General features: G+C 38.1%; 1 protein-coding gene across 2 annotated transcripts in view; it reads left to right on the forward strand.

Annotated features, from left to right (window-relative positions):
* The first annotated feature begins 3,526 nt into the window (after window positions 1–3,526).
* The window catches only part of LOC121373749 (alanine--tRNA ligase, cytoplasmic-like), a 39,888-nt gene continuing 22,327 nt past the window's right edge, over window positions 3,527–21,087 (forward strand). For both annotated transcript variants that reach the window (XM_041500506.1, XM_041500514.1), the window contains exons 1-11: window positions 3,527–3,888; window positions 5,494–5,682; window positions 6,774–6,919; window positions 7,308–7,502; window positions 8,326–8,470; window positions 9,699–9,844; window positions 13,717–13,825; window positions 17,054–17,092; window positions 17,664–17,778; window positions 19,084–19,217; window positions 20,356–20,500. In XM_041500506.1, coding sequence (XP_041356440.1) covers window positions 3,622–3,888; window positions 5,494–5,682; window positions 6,774–6,919; window positions 7,308–7,502; window positions 8,326–8,470; window positions 9,699–9,844; window positions 13,717–13,825; window positions 17,054–17,092; window positions 17,664–17,778; window positions 19,084–19,217; window positions 20,356–20,500 — 1,630 coding nt within the window. In that variant the 5' untranslated portion in view covers window positions 3,527–3,621. The remainder of the gene's footprint in view (window positions 3,889–5,493; window positions 5,683–6,773; window positions 6,920–7,307; window positions 7,503–8,325; window positions 8,471–9,698; window positions 9,845–13,716; window positions 13,826–17,053; window positions 17,093–17,663; window positions 17,779–19,083; window positions 19,218–20,355; window positions 20,501–21,087) is intronic.

Below are 21,087 nucleotides of genomic sequence, written 5' to 3' on the forward strand. Positions count from 1 at the left end.
CATTAAACCATGGTTTATTGAAACGCGTTGGAACTGCTGAAGTCTTAGGAATAGTTTCATCTGCAATGTCCTTCAACATGGAAGTGAACAAAGACATGGGATCATCAGTAATGGCAAATTGTTGCAGACGAGTGCTGCACAGATGCTGAAACTGACCCCAATTTGCCTTCGCCAACTTCCACCTTTGAACCCTTTCAAGTGATGGTGGTCCATCATTCTCCAAAATAATGGGAAAGTGGTCACTACCACAAAGGTCTGAACCAACTTTCCAGGAGAAATCAACAAAAAGTGATGGACTACAAAGAGTTAAAACTATGGAAGTGAAAGAACCACTTGCAGAATGAAAATATGTACGACTTTTATCATTAAATAAAAGTAAGTCGTTTTTGAGAATTAAGTCTTCCAATTGTTTACCTCTAATATTAATATCCTCGCATCCCCACAAAGTGTGGTGACCATTAAAATCTCCCATAATAATACAGGGAGTAGTGAGCTGATTAAAATTAAAATGATTACGAGGTGGCAAGTAAACTGAACATAGGGTAACAGTTTTATGAGCCGTGACCTTTACAGCCACAGCTTGTAAATTGGTATTTAATGTTACTATACTCTGAGGAATGTTTTCATTAACAAGAATGGAAACACCCCCAGATGCTCTATTTTCAGTTTCTTGAAACTTAAGATAGAGGTTAAATCCTCTCATGGTAATATGATCAGTGTCCTTCAAGAAAGTTTCTTGAAGACACACTGCAAGAGGATTATGTTTTTGAATTAAAAGTAATGGTGTGTTGAATTGAAGGATCAAAGTATTCGTCGAAACTAGTTCATTATTTCGACGAACCTTTAACCGCTTGACAGAAACAACACCTTGAGAGGAGAGATTCTCGCAAAACTCCTCCTCACAAACCTCCTCCTCACAAACTCCCTCTAAATCTCGTGATCTAATCACTCCCTTAGATGAATTAAGGGAGGAATGTGGTGTGACATTAATAGCAATGTTGCACAGAAGTTTAGAACGACGAAGGTTTCTGGAATGGCTAGCAGTGGCACATTCTATCAACAGAGATCCATTGCGTAATTATTTTTACACTCTTTGGCTCTCCGGCCAAGCCTTCAAGCCCTTTCTGAATTTTAAACGGAGACAGCTTGCGTAAGGCCCCATCATCGGATGACTCGACAACGAGAAACCTTGGCCTCGTTTTAGATTTCTTTTTATTGATAAAAGTCATGGACTCATAGTCTGACGCCGAAGAGTCCGAAACCTCGGTATGGACCCTTTTCAGGGTCCCATCAATATTGTCAGTTTTAGGTAAATCCATAATTTAAATTTATATGATTCATCAACCATGACCCCACCCACCATGGAGTCCAACAAAGGGATATGATGCTGCGGATAACCTGCAGACACTCATATCAGGGATACATGGTTGATATACTCAGGCAATAAAATTAAAATAAATAAATCACCTGATTGACCCTAGCCACCGCCCCAAGAGCTACAAGTACACATGGTAATTCAAAACAATGTTTGTTCTTGGCAAATATAACAAAATAAAAATTGTTTGCTCTTGAGCTTGGCATGACCAGCCGATTGATCAGGTCGGGCCTCCCTGACCGCACGTCTATTTGAACTCCAGGCCAAAGTGATGTATTGTCAGAAGTCATACCCGCAGGTATGCCCCAACTCAATCACCAACGTGATTCATAAACGTACTTAATTCAGTGTATGATACCTAAATGCATACTTAAAGTACATAAATAAGTATCATACATTGACTTAAGTACGTTTATGAATACGGAGCCAGGATCCCATCATCTAGTTTCACGGTTTGCACCTCGCGGCAAACAAGGCGCCTCATACGAGGAGTTGTGCATTTATTGGCCATTCTATAAAAGAATGTTTACCCCTGCACCACGGTGAGGTTAATGCACACGCAGGGGAATAAGATAAGCATTTGTGATCAAGAACCCCTTTAGCAGATGTATTTTTCGTGCTGGGGTGTCGTTAAACATAATTTATATTCTATTCTATTGTAATCAAGAATAAACATTGACTGTCAGATTTAATTCTTATTAAAGACTTTAGCATAACAAATAAAGGCAATATATAAATCAATATACACATTATGTAGCTATAAAGATTAATTAGATCCAGAAATATAGAACAGCTTCAAATAGATCAACAAACTCCCGAGACTTGGTCAAGTTGCAAACGATATCTTGTTTCCTGCGCTATTTAACAGAATCATGAGGCATGGTTCCGCGAATATTTGTATTTTTTGCACAGTTCTTTACTCTTTTTAATTTTTATATTGTTTCTCATCACATTATGTTTGCATTTACCATAGTTTGACACCCAAAAGCCGATGCATTGTTCGTGCTGAGGTGTCGTTAAACATTCATTCATTCATTCTTAACACTTTTGGGCTCTCCATCTAAGCTTTCAAGTCCTTTTTGGATGGCAAACGGAGATAGTTTCCGAAAAGCTCCTTCATCGGATAACAAGAAACCGTGGCCAGGTATGTGATGTAATCACTTTTGATTTCTTGAAAGTCGTGGAATCTTCATCTGACGACGAAGAATCTGAAACCTCGTTGTGTGGACCCTTTTCACGGTCCCATTATGATTGGTAATATTATGTTCACCCATAATTTGGTTTATATAATTCATCAATATGCCCCCCACCCACCACGGAGTCCAACAAGAGGACATGATGCTGCGGATATCCACCAGAGAATAATGACAGGGGTACATGGTTGATATACTCTGGCAAGAATATTATTGACTCTAGCCACCGCCCCAAGAACTACAAATACAAATGATATATAGACATGGTTTGTTTTTGACAAAATTAACAAAACAAAGTTTGTTTACTCTAGAGCTTGGCATGACTACCCGTCTGGCTGAACTCCAGGCCAAAGTGGTGTGTTGCCAGAAAACATACCCGCAAATATGTTCCCAACTCTACCACCAGGATACCATCATCCAGCATTACAGGATGCACCTCACGACCAACAAGGTGCCCCAAAAGGGGAGTTGTGCTGTATTGGCCATTCTCAAAGAGAATGTTACACCCCTGCACCTGGTGAACCAAAAATTCAAAAAACCCATGAGGAATGGTTCATTGTTAGTGGAGTGTTCCAAAGAGAGTCACTCAAAGTGTCTCCTGAAGTCAACATTCCTCTGCAATATAATTTTTTCGTACGGACGAAATTATTTGAAGACAAAATCCAGCTTGGGCTTCTTACAAATATTAAGACGACCAGAAACACATTGAATATACAGACACTGATATTCTCTCGTGCTGGGGTGTCGTTAAACATTCATTCATTCATTCTGATATTCTAAACCAGAAAATATATTTAATATGTAAGTTAATCGTAGAAATATTTTATTAGTCGGAAACATCTTACCATGCAGCAAACTCCGGTATGTCAGTGGGTCTCTGAATTATTAGAGGAAAACACAATTTCGCACTGTTTATTTCCTGTGAACCTCGTTTTCGATTCCAAGATGTCTGCGCCCTTGTTAGCTCACGTTTTTTCAATGAGTGACATTAGTTTGTAGAATAACACAACTATCAATGCATGCACACTGAATAGGATAGGCATTTTGGCAAAAATGTCAATACTACGCATATTTACTGTCAATGTCAGTAGTTATCGATACCTCTTGAACACTAAAAACCTTCGTTTGCTTACGTTGTTGACAAACGAGCTATCGTCGACAAGCGCGAAGTCAAACAGAAAAATATGGCGGAGTCGCGACGTTCGGAAATCATTCGTTGACTATTTCAACAAAGATAATGGGCATCTCATCGTGCCATCATCGTCGGTCATTCCCACGAAAGGTCAAGGGACATATTTTACAAATGCTGGAATGAATCAGGTACACCGTACAGTATGCGATACACTACTAATCATAATGCCAACTAGCAACCCATACTTAGATACTATATATCGGTAACCAGTCATTTCATACCCAATTTTACCATTTCGTACCTTGGTCATTTCGTACCATAGTTATTTGGTTATTTCGTACCATGGATGGCATAGTTATTTCGTACCATGTCTTGTTTGGTCATTTCATACCAAAGTGACAGTCATTTCATACCTCAATCATTTATTGTGCAGCTTAGATGAATGATAGATAGTAAAATGTCAAATTACTGGTTAAAAAATAAACATTAGGCTAATGCAACTAAGTCCTACCCCTTAATAAAGAAAAAAAGAAAGAACAAGAAAAAGATGATATGTTACTTTAATCTCCTCACGTTTCCGTTCATCATTATATTAATTACTAATGAGCACCTTGTGTTAGAATAACATATCAAGATCTTCTAAGACAAGCCGATCTCTGAAAAACCTTAATTACCCATGAAGACCGTGTGTTACAGGGTATGTTTACATGTCAACGTTTATTCGTCAAGTTCTCAACAATAAAAATAAGAAGTGGCATACCATGACAAAAATAAGATACCAAATATGAAATGACTATGGTATGAAATAACCTAACATTATGGTACGAAATGGCTATGGTACGAAATGACTGGTACAATGTATTTTTCGTGCTGGGGTGTCATTAAACATTCATTCATTCACATACCATGGTCTTTGATATACCAGTCATGGTCCACTGGCTGGAACGAGAAATAGCCCAATGGGCCCACAGACGGTCACGGGGATCGATCCCAAACCGACTGTGCCTCATGCAAGCATTTTACCACTGAGAAGAGTCTTAATACATAACTTGTAGGTCACAGGGCTCAGTTTTAGCAGCAGCCGAGTGTAGTTTCACTGCCAGAATATAGCTCAGGTTTTTAACGCCAGTAGTCTGGTGGGCTGCTAGTGGTTGACAAAGAAAATGACATGCATTACATTACATGAGAAACCGCATTGTACGTACTTGTAGTACTTAGGGGTTCATACGGATTTGAAAAGTGCTGGAGAAAAATCATCTTGAAAAGTGCTTGAATTGCATATTTCTGCTGATTAATATTACAATTTACTTTCTTCAAGTTTATTTTCTCTTAGTTTCAAAATACAGTGAAATCCCTCTAAACCGGATACCCTCGGGCCAAGTAAAACGTCCGGTTTTGAGAGATTAATTTCTGTATTGATTTTTAAAAAAAGGACTGAAAAATGTCAGGTTTTGCAGGAATTCTGTTTTACAGAGGATCCGTTTTACAGAGTGTCCATTTTACAGAGTGTCCGTTTTTGAGAGGTTTCGCTGTATAAAAATTCTTATGTGCTACACCTCTGTAATAATTAATGATGATGATCGTACTACTTATTTTTCAGTTCAAGCCAATATTTCATGGCATGTCAGACCCTGATAGTCGGCCTGTCGACCCCGACAGGCAATCTGTCGAAGAGGTTTCACTATATATATATATATATATATATATATATATATATATATATATATATATATATATATTCTATGTGCTACACAACTGTAATAATTAATGATGATGTACTACTTATTTTTCAGTTTAAGCCAATATTTCTTGGCATGACGGACCCCGACAGTCGCCTGTCGAGCTATCGCCGGGTTGTGAACAGTCAGAAGTGTATTCGTGTTGGTGGGAAGCACAACGATCTCGATGATGTGGGTGCTGATCTCACTCACCACACATTTTTTGAGATGCTCGGGTCGTGGTCATTTGGAGATTATTTCAAGGTACTTAAAATCCGAACCAAAATGTTAACAAGTTACAATAAATATCTCTTCTACCTTTATGTCTTAATGCATTTTACCCACATTTTGTCCACACAGAAATCTTGAAAAAACCAATTACAAGGACACAGATTCCACATACTAGATGATAACTATGTCACTTATATTGACATCGCTGAGAGCGCATAGGGCAAAAAAGCATGTAATTTTGTGCCGGCTGCCATTTTGCCTTTTTATGGAATACCCTTCAAGAGGGGTGAAAGGATTTGACTTAATCTAACAATGTCATAACATGTTGTGATATAAAAGCAAACGTGATGACGTCATATTATAATATTTTTGTTTGTTTGTTTAAAGATACCACTAGAAAACACTGATTTTATAGTAATTACGTCACATACTTTGGAGGCTTTCACCCCCTCTAGAAGAGATTCCATAAAAAAGCAAAATGGCAGACAGCAGAAAACTGCATGTATTTTGCCCTGTGCGATCTCAGCGAAGTCGATACTAGTGACATAGTTACAGTCTCATATTTGGAATCTGTGTCACTGTAATACCTTTTGCACAACTTGTGCCTGGACAAAATTTGGGACAAATGTAACAGTATTTAAAGGTAGGAGAGTAATTTATCATAGTTGTTTACAATTTGATTCAGACTTTAGTCTAAGATATCTCACCTGAGGCGTGGTCGGTCTGGGATCGTGGTCGTTTGGAGATTATTTCAAGGTACTTGATTTAAGTTGGATCACCAGATGAGCGGTCGGTCTGGCATCAAACCCTATCAGTGGATCCATCTTTTACTGGAGATTTCATCCTTCGTGTCCCACCACCTTTGACACCCAATAGCCGATGTATTTTTTGTGCTGGCGTGTCGTTAAACATTCATTCATTCATTCATTCCTAGGGGAGTGGCAGTTCTGCTTAAGATGAGCACCTGATAGTGAATCACGGAAGCAATCATGGCTCTAATGTTCTTTCGACTCTCCCTTGTGCACAGATACGATTAATCAAGGAATACGGTTTTGTCATTCAGATTAAGTAAAGTATTCCTTGCATCATACATATTAAATTTTAAATTTTTTCTTCTGTTTCAGAAAGAAACTTGCAGCATGGCATTAGATCTGTTGACGGGCGTGTTCCACTTACCAAAGGACCAGCTCTATGTCACATATTTTGGGGGTAACGAGGCGCTTGGACTTGGACCAGACCTAGAGGTCAAGGACATCTGGCTGTCTCTTGGGTTTGTCAGATTAGATTCTGGAGGGTTTAATAGTATTTCCCCTAGCTTGTTTCAGCATGGTGTGGCACCATGCCTCAATAGTGGGGAGTGATGTGTAGCACTTTTGCAGAGAACTAATTTGAGATATGATGGGTCTATGATCATTTAAAAGGCCCCCCCCCCCCCATCTCTTTCTCTCTCTCTCTCTCTCTCTCTCTCTCACACATCTGCTCCCATCTCTCTCTCACCTCTGCTCCCACTTTCATCTCTCTCTCTCTCTCTCTCTCTCTCTCTCTCTCTCTCTCTCTCTCTCTCTCACCTCTGCTCCCATCTCTCTCTCACCTCTGCTCCCATCTCTCTCTCACCTCTGCGATATCCTAATGGTTACTGACGTTGTATTTGTTTGTAGGATGGCCGCGAGTCACGTTCTGCCGTTTGGGACGAAGGACAACTTCTGGGACATGGGCGAGAGTGGGCCGTGCGGGCCGTGTACAGAAATACACTTCGACCACGTCGGTCACGGCCGAGACGCGGCGGGTTTGGTGAACCGCGACTGTGCTGATGTCGTTGAGGTGTGGAATCTCGTCTTTATAGAGTTCAACAGGTTCGTCCACACTTACATTCATCTCTAAGGAAGGAAATGTTTTATTTAACGATGCACTCAACACATTTTATTTACGGTTATATGGCGTAGGACATATGGTTATGGACCACATGGGCTACTCTTTTATATTAGCAGAAAGGGATCTTTTATATGCACCATCCCACAGACAGGGTAGTACGTACCACTGCCTTTGATGTGCCAGTCGTGGGGCACTGGCTGGAACGAGAAATAGCCCAATGGGCCCACCGACGGGGATCGATCCCAGACCGACTGTGCATCAAGCGAGCGTTATACCACTAGGCTACATCCTGCCTTTTATCTCTAAGGAGCGAAGATGGTAACGTAGGTATCTTATTGAATGGGGGGTGTCAGGACTGTAGGGGGATCATTAATTTACAATGTATCTTATGATGGGGGCAGGACGTAGCCCAGTGGTAAAGTGTTCACTTTATGCGCAATTGCTCTATGAAATGCTGTGGTATGTGCTATCCTGTCTGCAGGATGGTGCATATAAAAAAAATTGAATAATGTAGCAGGTTTTTTTCTAAGACTGTCAGAATTACCAGACATTCAGTAGCTGATGATTAATAAATCAATGTGCTCTAGTGGTGTCGTTAAACATATCAAACTTGACTTTCTTTCTTCCCCTCTCCCTCCTCCATTCTCTCTCTCTCTCTCTCTCTCTCTCTCTCTCTCTCTCTCTCTCTCTCTCTCTATGATACTTAGCATAGCAATAGACTGAAATCTTCTAAAATGTCACTAAACAAATATTTCCTTCCTTGGTTTTTCAAGATTGTAAGATTGTAATATTCTGTCTATCCAGACTTCCCGATGAGAGCTTGGTGCGACTGTCGAAGAGTCATGTGGACACAGGAATGGGACTGGAGCGGATGACGGCAATCCTTCATGGATCCCGTTCTAATTACGACACAGACCTCTTTCAGCCACTGTTCACGAGAATCGAGAAAGTTAGTGGAGAGAAAGAAAAGAGATGTACTCAAATGTCAATGCCAGTCATTTTGTTTTATAGCATTTTGTTCTGTAACTCTACTAGTTAAGACACTTTCTGGTTTTTTAAGTCAGGGTACAAAGTTATCAAGGGGAGACTGGCTCCTCCCATCAAAAAGATTTCTCGCTCCAGCCAGTGCACCACGACTGGTACATCAAATAGTATATGCTATCCTGTCTATGGGATGGTGCATATAAAAGATCCCTTGCTGCCAATCGAAAAGAGTAGCCCATGAAGTGGCGACAGCGGGTTTCCTCCTTAAATATGTGCGGTCCTTAACGTTATATCTGACGCCATATAACCGTAAATAAAATGTGTTGAGTGTGTCATTAAATAAAACATTTCCTTCCTTCCTCCCATCCAAATGATGTAGTTTAAAAATGTAAAGGAAATGTTTTATTTAATGACTCGCACAACACATTTTATTTACGGTTATATGGTGTCGCACATATGGTTAAGGACCACACAGATATTGAGAGAGGAAACCCAATGTCGCCACTTCATGGGCTACTCGTTTCGATTAGCAGCAAGGGATTTTTTATATGCACCATCCCACAGACAGGATAGTACATACCACAGCCTTTGTTACACTAGTTGTGGAGCACTGGCTCAAAATGTAAAGGTCTCCAAATAAGCCGCTTGATGATGAGATAAGCCGCTCAGTGCTGTTTCAAAAATATTTGACATGTTGTAAATGTTTTATATCGGTCCATAGTTTTCTCATGTAACAGAAACTAAGGTGTGTTTACAGGACTTTATGCAGGGGGTCTCGTCTGTAGTCAGTGAAGCTTATAGGGGTGCCAAATCATGCTCCCCCAAAAATATATTGGAAAAAAAGAAGAAACTTCGCTTGACCCCTCAACAACCCCCAACCCCTTCTGTACACAAACCTGGAACTGATCGAACCACCTCAGTGGATCCCTTCACCTGATTGGTTTTTTTCTCGTTCCAACCAGTGCACCACAACTGGTCAACGACCGTGGTATGTGTTTTCCTGTCTGTGGGAAAGTGCATATAAAAGATCCCTTGCTGCATTACAAAAAATGTAGTGGGTTTCCTCTGATGACTACGAGTCAGAATGACCAAATGTTTGACATCCAATAGCTGATGATTGATTAATCAATGTGCTCCAGTGGTGTCGTTAAACAAAACAAACTCCAAACGTGAAACTGAGATTTGTTCTTTAGGTGACCGGAGCTCCACCATACCGAGGTAGGACAGGGGCAGACGACTCTGATCTGATAGACCGGGGATACAGAATCCTGGCAGACCACGCCCGAATGATCTGCGTCGCCATCGCCGATGGACTCCTTCCAGGGGGAGATAACCTTGAGTACTTAACTAATTTTTTTTTTGAAATTTGTCTTTATTCAAGAGTTTTATTTTAAAATTACCCCCCCCCCCCCAAAAAAAAACCCACAAAAAAAACAATAAAATATATATATATATGAAAATATATGAAGAGTTCAGGCGCAAAATGCGATATAAACCATTTTCTTTCTAGTTTTTAGTTAAAACCATTATTGTATGTCAGTAAGGGCTAATCGTAGGCCCGCTGATTAGCTGCAAAATGTGATTGATCCTTATGAAATTGTATTGGGTAAATCCCGTTTTTTATACACGATATACGCCAATTAAAAACCCCATTTTTACTGAAAATGAAAAATGGATATATCGCGTTTTGCGCCTGAACTCTTCATGTATGTATGTAAATATATTACAATTTTCAACATATTTTCATTTTCAATGAGTTCCCATAGTGCATAGCTGTAGGTTATTTTTCACAAACCCACGGCTAACCATGCATTATCTAGAATTATCAAGAAGAATCTCTTAACCATGGATTTTTTTTCTGTTGGTAAATGCACACTTCATACACACGTCCATGAGAAAGAAAGTGTCAATGAACATGTTACTTTTAATCTAAAAGTATTATCAACTCAAAGCTAGGGTCTGGATTGGAACTCCAAGCCTTCGGGACTGTTGCCGAGTGTTCTAACCATTCAACCAACAGTGGATCACAGATAAAACTTCGACAGACTAAACCGAACATTTACGGAATAAAACAAAACAATGGAAGCTTGTGCTTTTCGATGTAATTTTAATCACGCTTTGTCTGCTTTGGGGTACGATTGGGATTTTCTGGATCTCACTAATTATTTTCCATATACATGTACACAATAGACACACATTTTAATATATGTTTTATCTATTATAATTTAATAATTTTTTTACCATCTGAGTGGGTTAAATAAGATATTTCATGGTTAGAACTGGTATACCGTATATACCGTTTGGTATTAACACCGATTTACTGTATCGAGCAAATTTCAAAATACTGAAATTTTGGTATGGAAAACTGTTATCTGCCATTTAGTAAACACTAACGATATATCAAATGAATGCAAAATAGCTGGAAAGAAGAAAGATATGAAGGCCTTGTGTAAGTCTAGCATGCATTTAAGGCTGATTATACTGAAAATACCGCTTGATATCGGTATCAGTATTGTATCAATACCGAATACCGTACCGATACCGAGGTATTAATTGCCACTATTTACCTTATGTAGCTGATAGAAAGATCCTTTAATAATACAAGAAAAAAATGATACGAGAATGGTAGCATCCATGCAAGATTTTAATATATGACTGGTACTTATCTTTGCTATACAAATCGGAAAACACAGGTTTAATAGACATCTTCGAAGACGTACCAATCCGATAAAAATTCTTTGCCTATTTAATTTATTATTAATTAGAAACAGTCCACTTTTGTAAGGTAATAGATCACAACGTCTGATACGGATAACTCATTTATACTGTGCATATAGTTATGACAAAAAGAGAAATGGGATTGAATTAAATAGTGGCTTCTGTAGCCTACACAAATGAAATCATTACGGTAATCGGCGAAGTCGGCAAAATTGTCTCGATTACTTCATAACTGTTAGCCTACAAATCTTACGTAAGGTCCGAAAATGGCAATCGTGTAATTTTATACTTTCTTTAAAAAAAGAAAAGAAATTTAGACAGAATAATAAAAAGAAGGAAACAAAATTATAATAGGTATGCAGGAATAAGCCTAGGTATTTTTTTTACGTCTATTATTTTTCTTTTTTATCTTTAAAAAAAATCAAATAAAACTCCATTTAAATATTTGTATTTCAGCCAGAGGTTAATGAATGTGCATATGTTATTTAGATATGTATGTATGTACACACTATAGTAACAGTAATCAATGATCATTGCCGACTATTTAATTTTTGTTTCGTTTGTTAGAAAGTCACAGACCGTGTGACTGGAACATGATTTGATGCGTAGTAGTTTGTGGCATATTGACCAATCAGAGCTATCGGGGTCAGATTATTTTTACTCTTGGAATTCTGCACGCACACGCTGGTCTACTTGACAACTTATTACGCATTGATGATGGTGTCTAAAATTATGGGTTTTTTGTGGGGGGGGGGGGGGTATCTTTATTATGGCATCCCATGTTTGGAATAAAATCCTTTGCAATGACATATTTTTTTTCTTCAGAGTTTGTGTTTTGTTATTGACAACATTGGGTCCATTCTAGATCAGTGACGTAATGTCGTCAGAGCTGTTCGTAACTTGTAGCGGTAGGTTAAAATTTACAAAATGTTGAGGGAGGGAGATTGGTTGCGTAATTGTTGAATTAAAAGTGCCATGTGAATGTCCCAACTAACACTATCAATTGAAGTAATTGTAGGCCCACGTTTTTTTTACGAGTTATTATTTTAAAAAAATGTTTTAATAATAGGAGTCGGTAGTGCACACCTGATATGCTTGGGTCGTAGTTCATAAACTACCTCCTCGGAACCAGTGTTTTTTCCCATCCCAACTATCCTAATCATGTTCATTGTGCATAATAATCAAATTCAAGACAAGTTGATTCCTATACATGTGTGTATACCATCTAATACTGAAAAGGTATATATATATAATTGTGTGCATCAAATTATCTAAATAGTACATATTGTAATTAAACAATCAAATGGTCAGCATCAGCATATACATGTCATAATTATATTTCTATAGTACTACTCTTGAAACGTTTTAATAAACTACAACTCCATTCCTGAAAGGGAAAAGAAGTCCGACTACACTAATGAACCAAACAACATAAAATTAGAAGAAAACATTATTGGTTTATTGGTTAATTTTTGCAACATGTACTAATTACTAAATTAATAAATGCTTGATTTTCACTCGCCTTAGCATTTTGATGAGTGCGATTTTTCACTTGCCTAAGCATTTTGAGGCATGTGATTTTTCACTCGCCTTTGTTTTTAAAAAACGGCAAGAACTGTTGCTGCATTGTAAGATATTTCCGACTAATAAAATATTTCTATGATTAAACTTACATATTAAATATATTTTCTGGTTTAGAATATTAGTGTCTGTATATTCAGTGTTTCTGTATATTCAATGTGTTTCTGGTCGTCTTAATATTTGTAAGAAGCTCAAACAGGATTTTGTCTTCAAATAATTTTGTACATACGAAACAACAATACTTTAGGAAATAAGATGAAATTTAACCTAGTACAAATATTAGAATGATCAAAAACACGTTTAATATACAGCCACTAATATATTATGCAGAAAAATATATTTGATATGTAATTACAATCATTAAAAAGTCTGTTAGTCGATAACATCTTAAAAATTGCAGCAAACTCAGGAATGTTCCTTTAAAGACTGTTTGTTGCTTGTTTGCTAATTAGAAATGGGATCTTATGCGACAATTAAGTTGGTGTGACTTACGACATAACAAGAATGCCCCTTAGAGATCCAACCAGAGGGAACTACATGTAAAGGATTACCTTCTGTCTTTCCATCTGTCCCACATATAGATGTAGGGCATAGCCTTATCATGTACAGTTACTGATTAAGTTTGACTTTCATGACGAATTGACTTTCATGGCGAATTCTTGACTTTTTATATTGATGTTGCTCATCAATTTAATTTCGCATTTATCATAGTTTGACACCCAATAGCCGATGTATTTTTCGTGCTGGGGTGTCGTTAAAGATTGATTGATTGATTGATTCATTCATTCATTCTTGGCGAAGTACCCATTTATGGCCCATAAATGAACTAGGAGGTCCGAAAATAGTTGGGCCTGGTTGGGGACATAATGCTTGTTGTATAAAGGTGTTGCTAAACATTCTGTTTCATTTCAGACACAAACTCCGGCAGATAATACACCGGTCTATGAAACAAGCGGAAGACATTTTCCGTACCAAGCGAGGCTTACTACTATCCCTGGTTGACGATGTTGTGCAGTCGCTGGTAATTATGGAGTTATTTTATTTACTAAATAATAAAATATTTGCCACCATAAAAAATACAAATCATGATATATGTTATTACAATTTTTTTTTTAAAATTCAAGTGTTTACAGCATATACAAATGGAACACCTCCATGTTCTCACGACCCTTCTCACGACCCTTCTCACGACCCTTCTCACGGCCCTTCTCACGACCCTTCTCACGGCCCTTCTCACGACCCTTCTCACGACCCTTCTCACGACCCCTTCTCACGACCCCTTCTCACGACCCTTCTCACGACCCTTGTCACGACCCTTCTCACGACCCTTCTCACGACCCTTGTCACGGCCCTTCTCACGGCCCTTCTCACGACCCTTCTCAAGACTGGGGTTGTGAACACCATCTAAGACTTACGTACAATTAAATCTAAAGTCGCAGACTCTACTTTCGCCCATGAAATATGCCATCAGACTTAGATCGGTAGGTACCGGGTTCGTATCCCACCTGAGGCAATGGGGGATTTTTCATGCCAGTACCGGCTCCAATACCAGAGTGAGTGCACTGCTAGACTCAGTGGGTAGGTGTATGACCAAATACACAGTTTCACCCACTTCACGGGTGCAATTATGGGTGTGTCTCCAGAGTGTATGACCCCACATGGGGGGGGTGATTACCATGTTGGTTCCATGTACCCCGGGCTCGGGTAAAACCGAGATGACTCAACTAACAGCAAGCGTGGAGCACGGCCCTGTCAAGTAGTCCCATACCGAAATGGAAATACTGCGGCTTCACCATTCATCTCATTATCATCCTTGTTTGTAATGGCCAAGAAAAAAGAAGAACTAAAGTCTTTGTCTCTGTGTTAAATGTTTGTGGCGTTTTTAAAAAAAAACCAGTCAGAAAGATCTCTCTCTCTATATGTGTGTATATCTACACATATTTCATCATCAGGCCGACCATGACATTTCAAGTGATTTGTAGGAGTGTATGTTGAACATTTTACTGAGAATAAAACCCATACTCCACCATAGCCACAATTCAACAATGTATAATAAGCTGTCACCCCCCCCCCCCCATACACACACACACACCCTACAATCTAGTGAATGCAATGCACCTGTCAACAGAGTTCAGTGACCTAGTTGGAACTTGCTTAATGCTGATAATGTACATGTATTTTTAATCCATGCCTGGTGGCGCTGAGTTTCAGATACTGAGTAATAACGGTGCACTTACTGATTTATTATTTACTTTTAATCTGTTTTCAGTTTACAAAGTATATTTTATTTTTGACAATACGGGAAAATTCCAATATAGTCCACAGCAGAAAAAAAATTCTGTGGATAATGGAAAATTGCAGGGATTCATTACAAATGTTTTCAAATATGTAAAATATCAAGCCCACCTAAATAATCAGCAGAATCTCGACAAATACTGATTAACATAGACATGATTGATATTTTCCATATTAAAAAATACTTGTGACAAATCGTGTATTTTCTAAAATTATACAGAGGTTATTACCAAAGTGTATTTCGGTATCATCAATATCATATACCATATAACCGGAAATTTTCATGGTTTGGGGTATAAAAACATTTCAAGGTTTCTTATTTTCGTCGTTTGCCAAATCTAAATTGAAAGTGATTTTATTTTCGAGTTTTAGCAAGTCTAGTTGCGAGAATACTTGCTATTCTTGATTAATGTTTTACCTTGGCTGCCAGTTGTTCGATACCACCGACGTGTAAAGTTAAACAATAGAGCAGTCACCTGTAGCCTAACTGGCCACTGTGATACCCGGTATGCTATTCGCCAGACAACTGATCACAGTCTTTGATTTTGTGTAAAGCCAATTACGACGTATGTGTGAACAAACCACTTAAGTACGCCCTAAAGTCTGAGATCACCAGGTTTCCCTGGCTATGAAAGACGGCGAAGTTGTAACAGACATCAAGATGGAAATGCGTACTTCGGCGAAAAAACCAATTCATGCAAGGTGGATTATGAAAGTTATGGCAGAATTAAAAATACGCTAGGAAATGTTGAAATCTGCATTCATCCACCCCAGAATCACTGATGCAGTGCGGGCGGACATTGACAAAAACAATATACGAAATTTAAAAATATTTCATTATATTCTACAAACAGTGAGATCACACAATAACGTTTTTAAAATTCTAACTTGTTGTCTTGACTATACTATTCTCTTGTTGTATCCGGTGGAATGCGCATGACGGAAATAAAATGTTCCGGTAAATTGTCAGTGTGTTATGGTTTTCATAATAAATCTTTTAGATAGAATTTATTGATTTTTTCAAATATTTTCAAGGATTTGTATTTTCGATGCTGACTACTTACCCTCGAAACCCATGAAAATAAAAATCCTCGAAAATTTCTGGTTATACGGTATTAGGAATAAAAATAATATATTTTTATATTTATATGATATTGACGATACTGAAATACACGAGGGTAATAATCTCTTTATCATATAAGCTCAAGCTTAATACAACATGTTTTTGTAAACTGTACACGCAACTTTAATTCCAGTCCGCCATTACTAGATATTCAAATGACGTAAGAATATGTGGCGCAGTGTATTTTTGAATGCAAATGACGTCAAACTCGAATGACGTCATTTTGGATGTAATTACATCAAAATAAAGTTATGCCTAACGTTTTTTGTTTTCTGAACGCTGGACAGCTTTCAGTGTGTCAAATTGCCATTGAAATGTTTTTATTTGATGACTGAATGCATACGTCAATCATGGAGTGTCACCAAGTACGTTTGCTTAAATGTCAATAAACCTAGTGCCGAGACCTCAACTAATTTACATCTAATTTGCAAAGTTATCAAATTCTTAAAATATGTGATCTGAAAAATATCACATACTTTGATTGCACTGAAAATGTAAGATATTATATGATAAATAAATTTATATAACTTCTGATTAATAACATTTTCTGTATTCAATTTAATATCCATGTTTATAAATGTGTCATCACAATATAGCAGAAATACATCAATCTGTGTTTCCTAATTTTGATACTTTGTTTCAGAAATATAAAAATGTGTTTGTCGTTAACCCATACATTGCATGATGGCATGCCGTTGATGTAACTGTGTTGTGGACATGTTGGCACACTGCTATTAGTTTGACATTACAAAAAGGCTACGTCCATACATGTATCACTGTTTGGCACAGACACGAAAAGGTTAACAGTTCTGTTTATTTTCTATTTTTCAGGGCGATACATATCCTGAACTGGAAAAGAATTCTGAAAAAGTGAGATTGACTAAAACTTTTTAAAAACCTGGGGGTGTTGTAAAAACATCCCTAAATATTGAAAATGAGCTATGAAAGGTTGCACTTTTTCTCTCCCTACCTCACCCCTCCATCTCTCTCTCTCCTTACCTCACTCCCTCCCTCCATCTCTGTCTCTTGGTCTCTCTCTCTCCCTACCTCACTCCTTCCATCTCTCTCTCCCTACCTCACTCCTTCCATCTCTCTCTCCCTACCTCCCTCCATCTCTCTCTCTCTCTCTCTCTCTCTCTCTCCTTCTCCTCTCTCTCTCTCTCTCTCCTCTCTCCTTCTCCTTCTCCCTCCCCCTCTCTCTCTCTCTCTCTCTCTCTCTCTCTCTCTCTCTCTCTCTCTCTCTCTCTCTCTCTCTCTCTCTCTCTCTCTCTCTCCCTCCCTCCCTCTCTCCACTGAAACATGGTATATACTGAAGATAAGGTGATTAAATACTGTCATTTCCAACTTAAATAAAAGTACATTGCCATACGGAATGTGTGTGGGCAGGGATCTTTTAACAAGCATTTTATATTAAGTGACTCTGAATGTTTCATCTTTCCAGATCAAGGAGGTGTTGAGGCAATCAGAAGAGAACTATTTCCAAATGAAGGCGAAGGGAATTCAAGCTTTTGAAAGAATGCTTAGAAAAGAAGGTGTACCCTCTTTCAAGTTAGCAGGTATTCAACATCAATACCAGACAGTTATTCCTTGCAAACTTGGTTACTCTCCTTCAAGCTAGCAGTTACTGGTACTCTGCATTATCCTTGAAATTTTGATTAGTGAGAACACAAACGTTTAGTCTCTGTGGCTTGTTTCACATGGATCTAAGTTCCATGGGTTGTAGGATCAAACCTCGTCGGTAGACCCAGTAGATTGTTTTCCTTCCCCACCGGGGGCAGGACGTAGCCCAGCGATAAAGCGCTCGCTCGATGCGCAGTCGGTTTTGGATCAGTCCCCTTCTGTGGGCCCATTGGGCTATTTCTCGTACCAGCCAATGCACCACGACTGTTATATTTCAGGTAAAACAGTTTGGGAACTACATCAAGTAGATTCGGAGTAGCCACGTTTCTTGTTATATTTCAGGTAAAACAGTTTGGGAACTACATCAAGTAGATTCGGAGTAGCCACGTTTCTTGTTATATTTCAGGTAAAACAGTTTGGGAACTACATCAAGTAGATTCGGAGTAGCCACGTTTCTTGTTATATTTCAGGTAAAACAGTTTGAGAACTACATCAAGTAGATTCGGAGTAGCCACGTTTCTTGTTATATTTCAGGTAAAACAGTTTGAGAACTACATCAAGTAGATTCGGAATAGCCACGTTTCTTGTTATATTTCAGGTAAAACAGTTTGGGAACTACATCAAGGTAGATTCGGAATAGTCACGTTTCTTGTTATATTTCAGGTAAAACAGTTTGGGAACTACATCAAGGTAGATTCGGAGTAGCCACATTTCTTGTTATATTTCAGGTAAAACAGTTTGGGAACTACATCAAGTAGATTCGGAGTAGCCACGTTTCTTGTTATATTTCAGGTAAAACAGTTTGGGAATTACATCAAGTAGATTCGGAATAGTCACGTTTCTTGTTATATTTCGGGTAAAACAGTTTGGGAACTACATCAAGTAGATTCGGAGTAGCCACGTTTCTTGTTATATTTCGGGTAAAACAGTTTGGGAATTACATCAAGTAGATTCGGAATAGTCACGTTTCTTGTTATATTTCGGGTAAAACAGTTTGGGAACTACATCAAGTAGATTTGGAATAGCCACGTTTCTTGTTATATTTCAGGTAAAACGGTTTGGGAACTACATCAAGTAGATTCGGAGTAGCCACGTTTCTTGTTATATTTCAGGTAAAACAGTTTGGGAACTACATCAAGGTAGATTCGGAATAGCCACGTTTCTTGTTATGTTTCAGGTAAAACAATTTGGGAACTACATCAAGTAGATTCGGAATAGCCACGTTTTTTGTTATATTTCAGGTAAAACGGTTTGGCAACTACATCAAGGTAGATTCGGTGACCCGGTGTTTCTTGATCAGATAATGGATCTGGCAGAGGAGAGAGGACTGCATATTGATATGGATGGGTTTTACCGCAAGCAACAGGAGTTCAAAGTTAGCAGACCAATCCCGAGGGCTGAATTAATATCTTTAGTTAGCACTACTGTCATCGTAAATACCTACCATCGCAATCTTAACTGTTTTATTTTACCATTGCCAGCCTGTTGCATGACAGAGCATAGCTTACTATCATTGTAAATTGTGGTGAAAATGTACAATTGTTACAAGGCAGTTGTAAGCCACTAACATATATGTAGATGTCAAATGGCAGTTAGATGATCATTTGATGATTTGCTTAGAACAGTATATATTTATTTGTGTTAAAATGGATCTAATATGTAAAATATCTTTCATGAAACTCAAAATTTAATATTAAAACATTTTGGGCCATATAACCTTCACATGAAAATATGGGAGATAACTCTCATGTCTTATGTGTTTTGCAATTACCATGTCATAAATAAACTGGTGAGGCTACCTTGTCGATGTTTGAGGACATCCAAGATTTTCCGAGTGGTTGGTAATTAACGTATTATTAAACTTCCCACTGAACATTTTAATGGTTGGAGGACTTATGACTACTGTACGGTTGCTTTGTGGAACGGTTGTAAAGCTTGCGTGTGTCAGCTGTAAAAACTTTAAATGGATGGCTGTAAAAACTTTAAATGGATGGCTGTAAAAACTTGAAATGGATGGCTGTAAAAACTTTAAATGGATGGCTGTAAAAACTTTAAATGGATGGCTGTAAAAACTTGAAATGGATGGCTGTAATTAACCTTAGCTGTGGTTCTTTCATGGAACAGGACTATGGGCACTTGCATAATATGAGCCCAGTGGGACAGGTTTGATCCTAACACATCATTTGTAGAGACATTGAATGTATCATCATTTAAAAAAGGTTGTCATTAAACATCTATTTTATTGTATTCAGTTAAAAAAAGAAAGTTTGTTTTGTTTAACGACATCACTAGAGGACATTGGTTTATTAATCATCAGCTATTGGATGTCAAACATTTAATAATTCTGAGATATACATGTAGACTTTAAGGAAACCTCTTACATTTTTAAGTAAAGTAGCAAGGGATCTTCTATATACACTTTCCTACAGACAACCAACACAGAAAACAGAACAGAACAGTAATAGTATATAAATTATACTAACTGTATTCCCTCTTATTGTTTTTTTCTATAGGAACAGTCCCAGACTGCCTCAGCCAAGATGGCTGGTTCAAAGATCGAACTGTACTTTCCAGCACTGGACGTTCTGTGGGAGAGAGGAGTTCCTAACACAGCCTGTTCAGACAGATACAACTACACGAAGACGGATGGACATTACGGTAGGAACATCCTGTAGGATGGGGATGATGACTAGTCTGGTTACTGCCTTAAGATATCGGATTTATCCTTAAACATGATTATTTTCCGTTATAAAACAGATTTTCGCTTTTTTAATATTCCATTACCGATTTTTATTTTTCCGCTTGTTATAATTTTTTACGAGTGGCCATCTCTTAGTCTGCATTAACATCGCTATATGTTCGAGTAAAATCAGGGTTTTTTCGGTAGGGTGCACAATCATGTTTGTATTCTGTGTAGGTTTGAATGGTGAATGTTGTGAGGTTTTGCTGAGCAACATTTGCCATTTGACTTGAGTAGGATAAAGACAATATCTTAAGGCAGTGATCGGTTATTTTATTTATCCTGCAGTTCTACAGGAATAGTAGGAATTCATTATGTATTCCATTTTTGTGTATGCAAATTGAGTATCATCAACCTTAACCATAAGTCCGATGCCATATAACCATAAATAAAATGTGTTGAGTGCGTTGTTAAATCAAACATTTCTTTCTTTCTTTGTAAGACGCTAGCTACATTCTGTCATATTCAAAAAGCATTTCTGAACTCTTAATTCATAAATAAATAT

Source organism: Gigantopelta aegis, chromosome 1 (genome assembly GCF_016097555.1).
Source record: "Gigantopelta aegis isolate Gae_Host chromosome 1, Gae_host_genome, whole genome shotgun sequence".
In the NCBI taxonomy this organism is placed as follows: domain Eukaryota; kingdom Metazoa; phylum Mollusca; class Gastropoda; order Neomphalida; family Peltospiridae; genus Gigantopelta; species Gigantopelta aegis.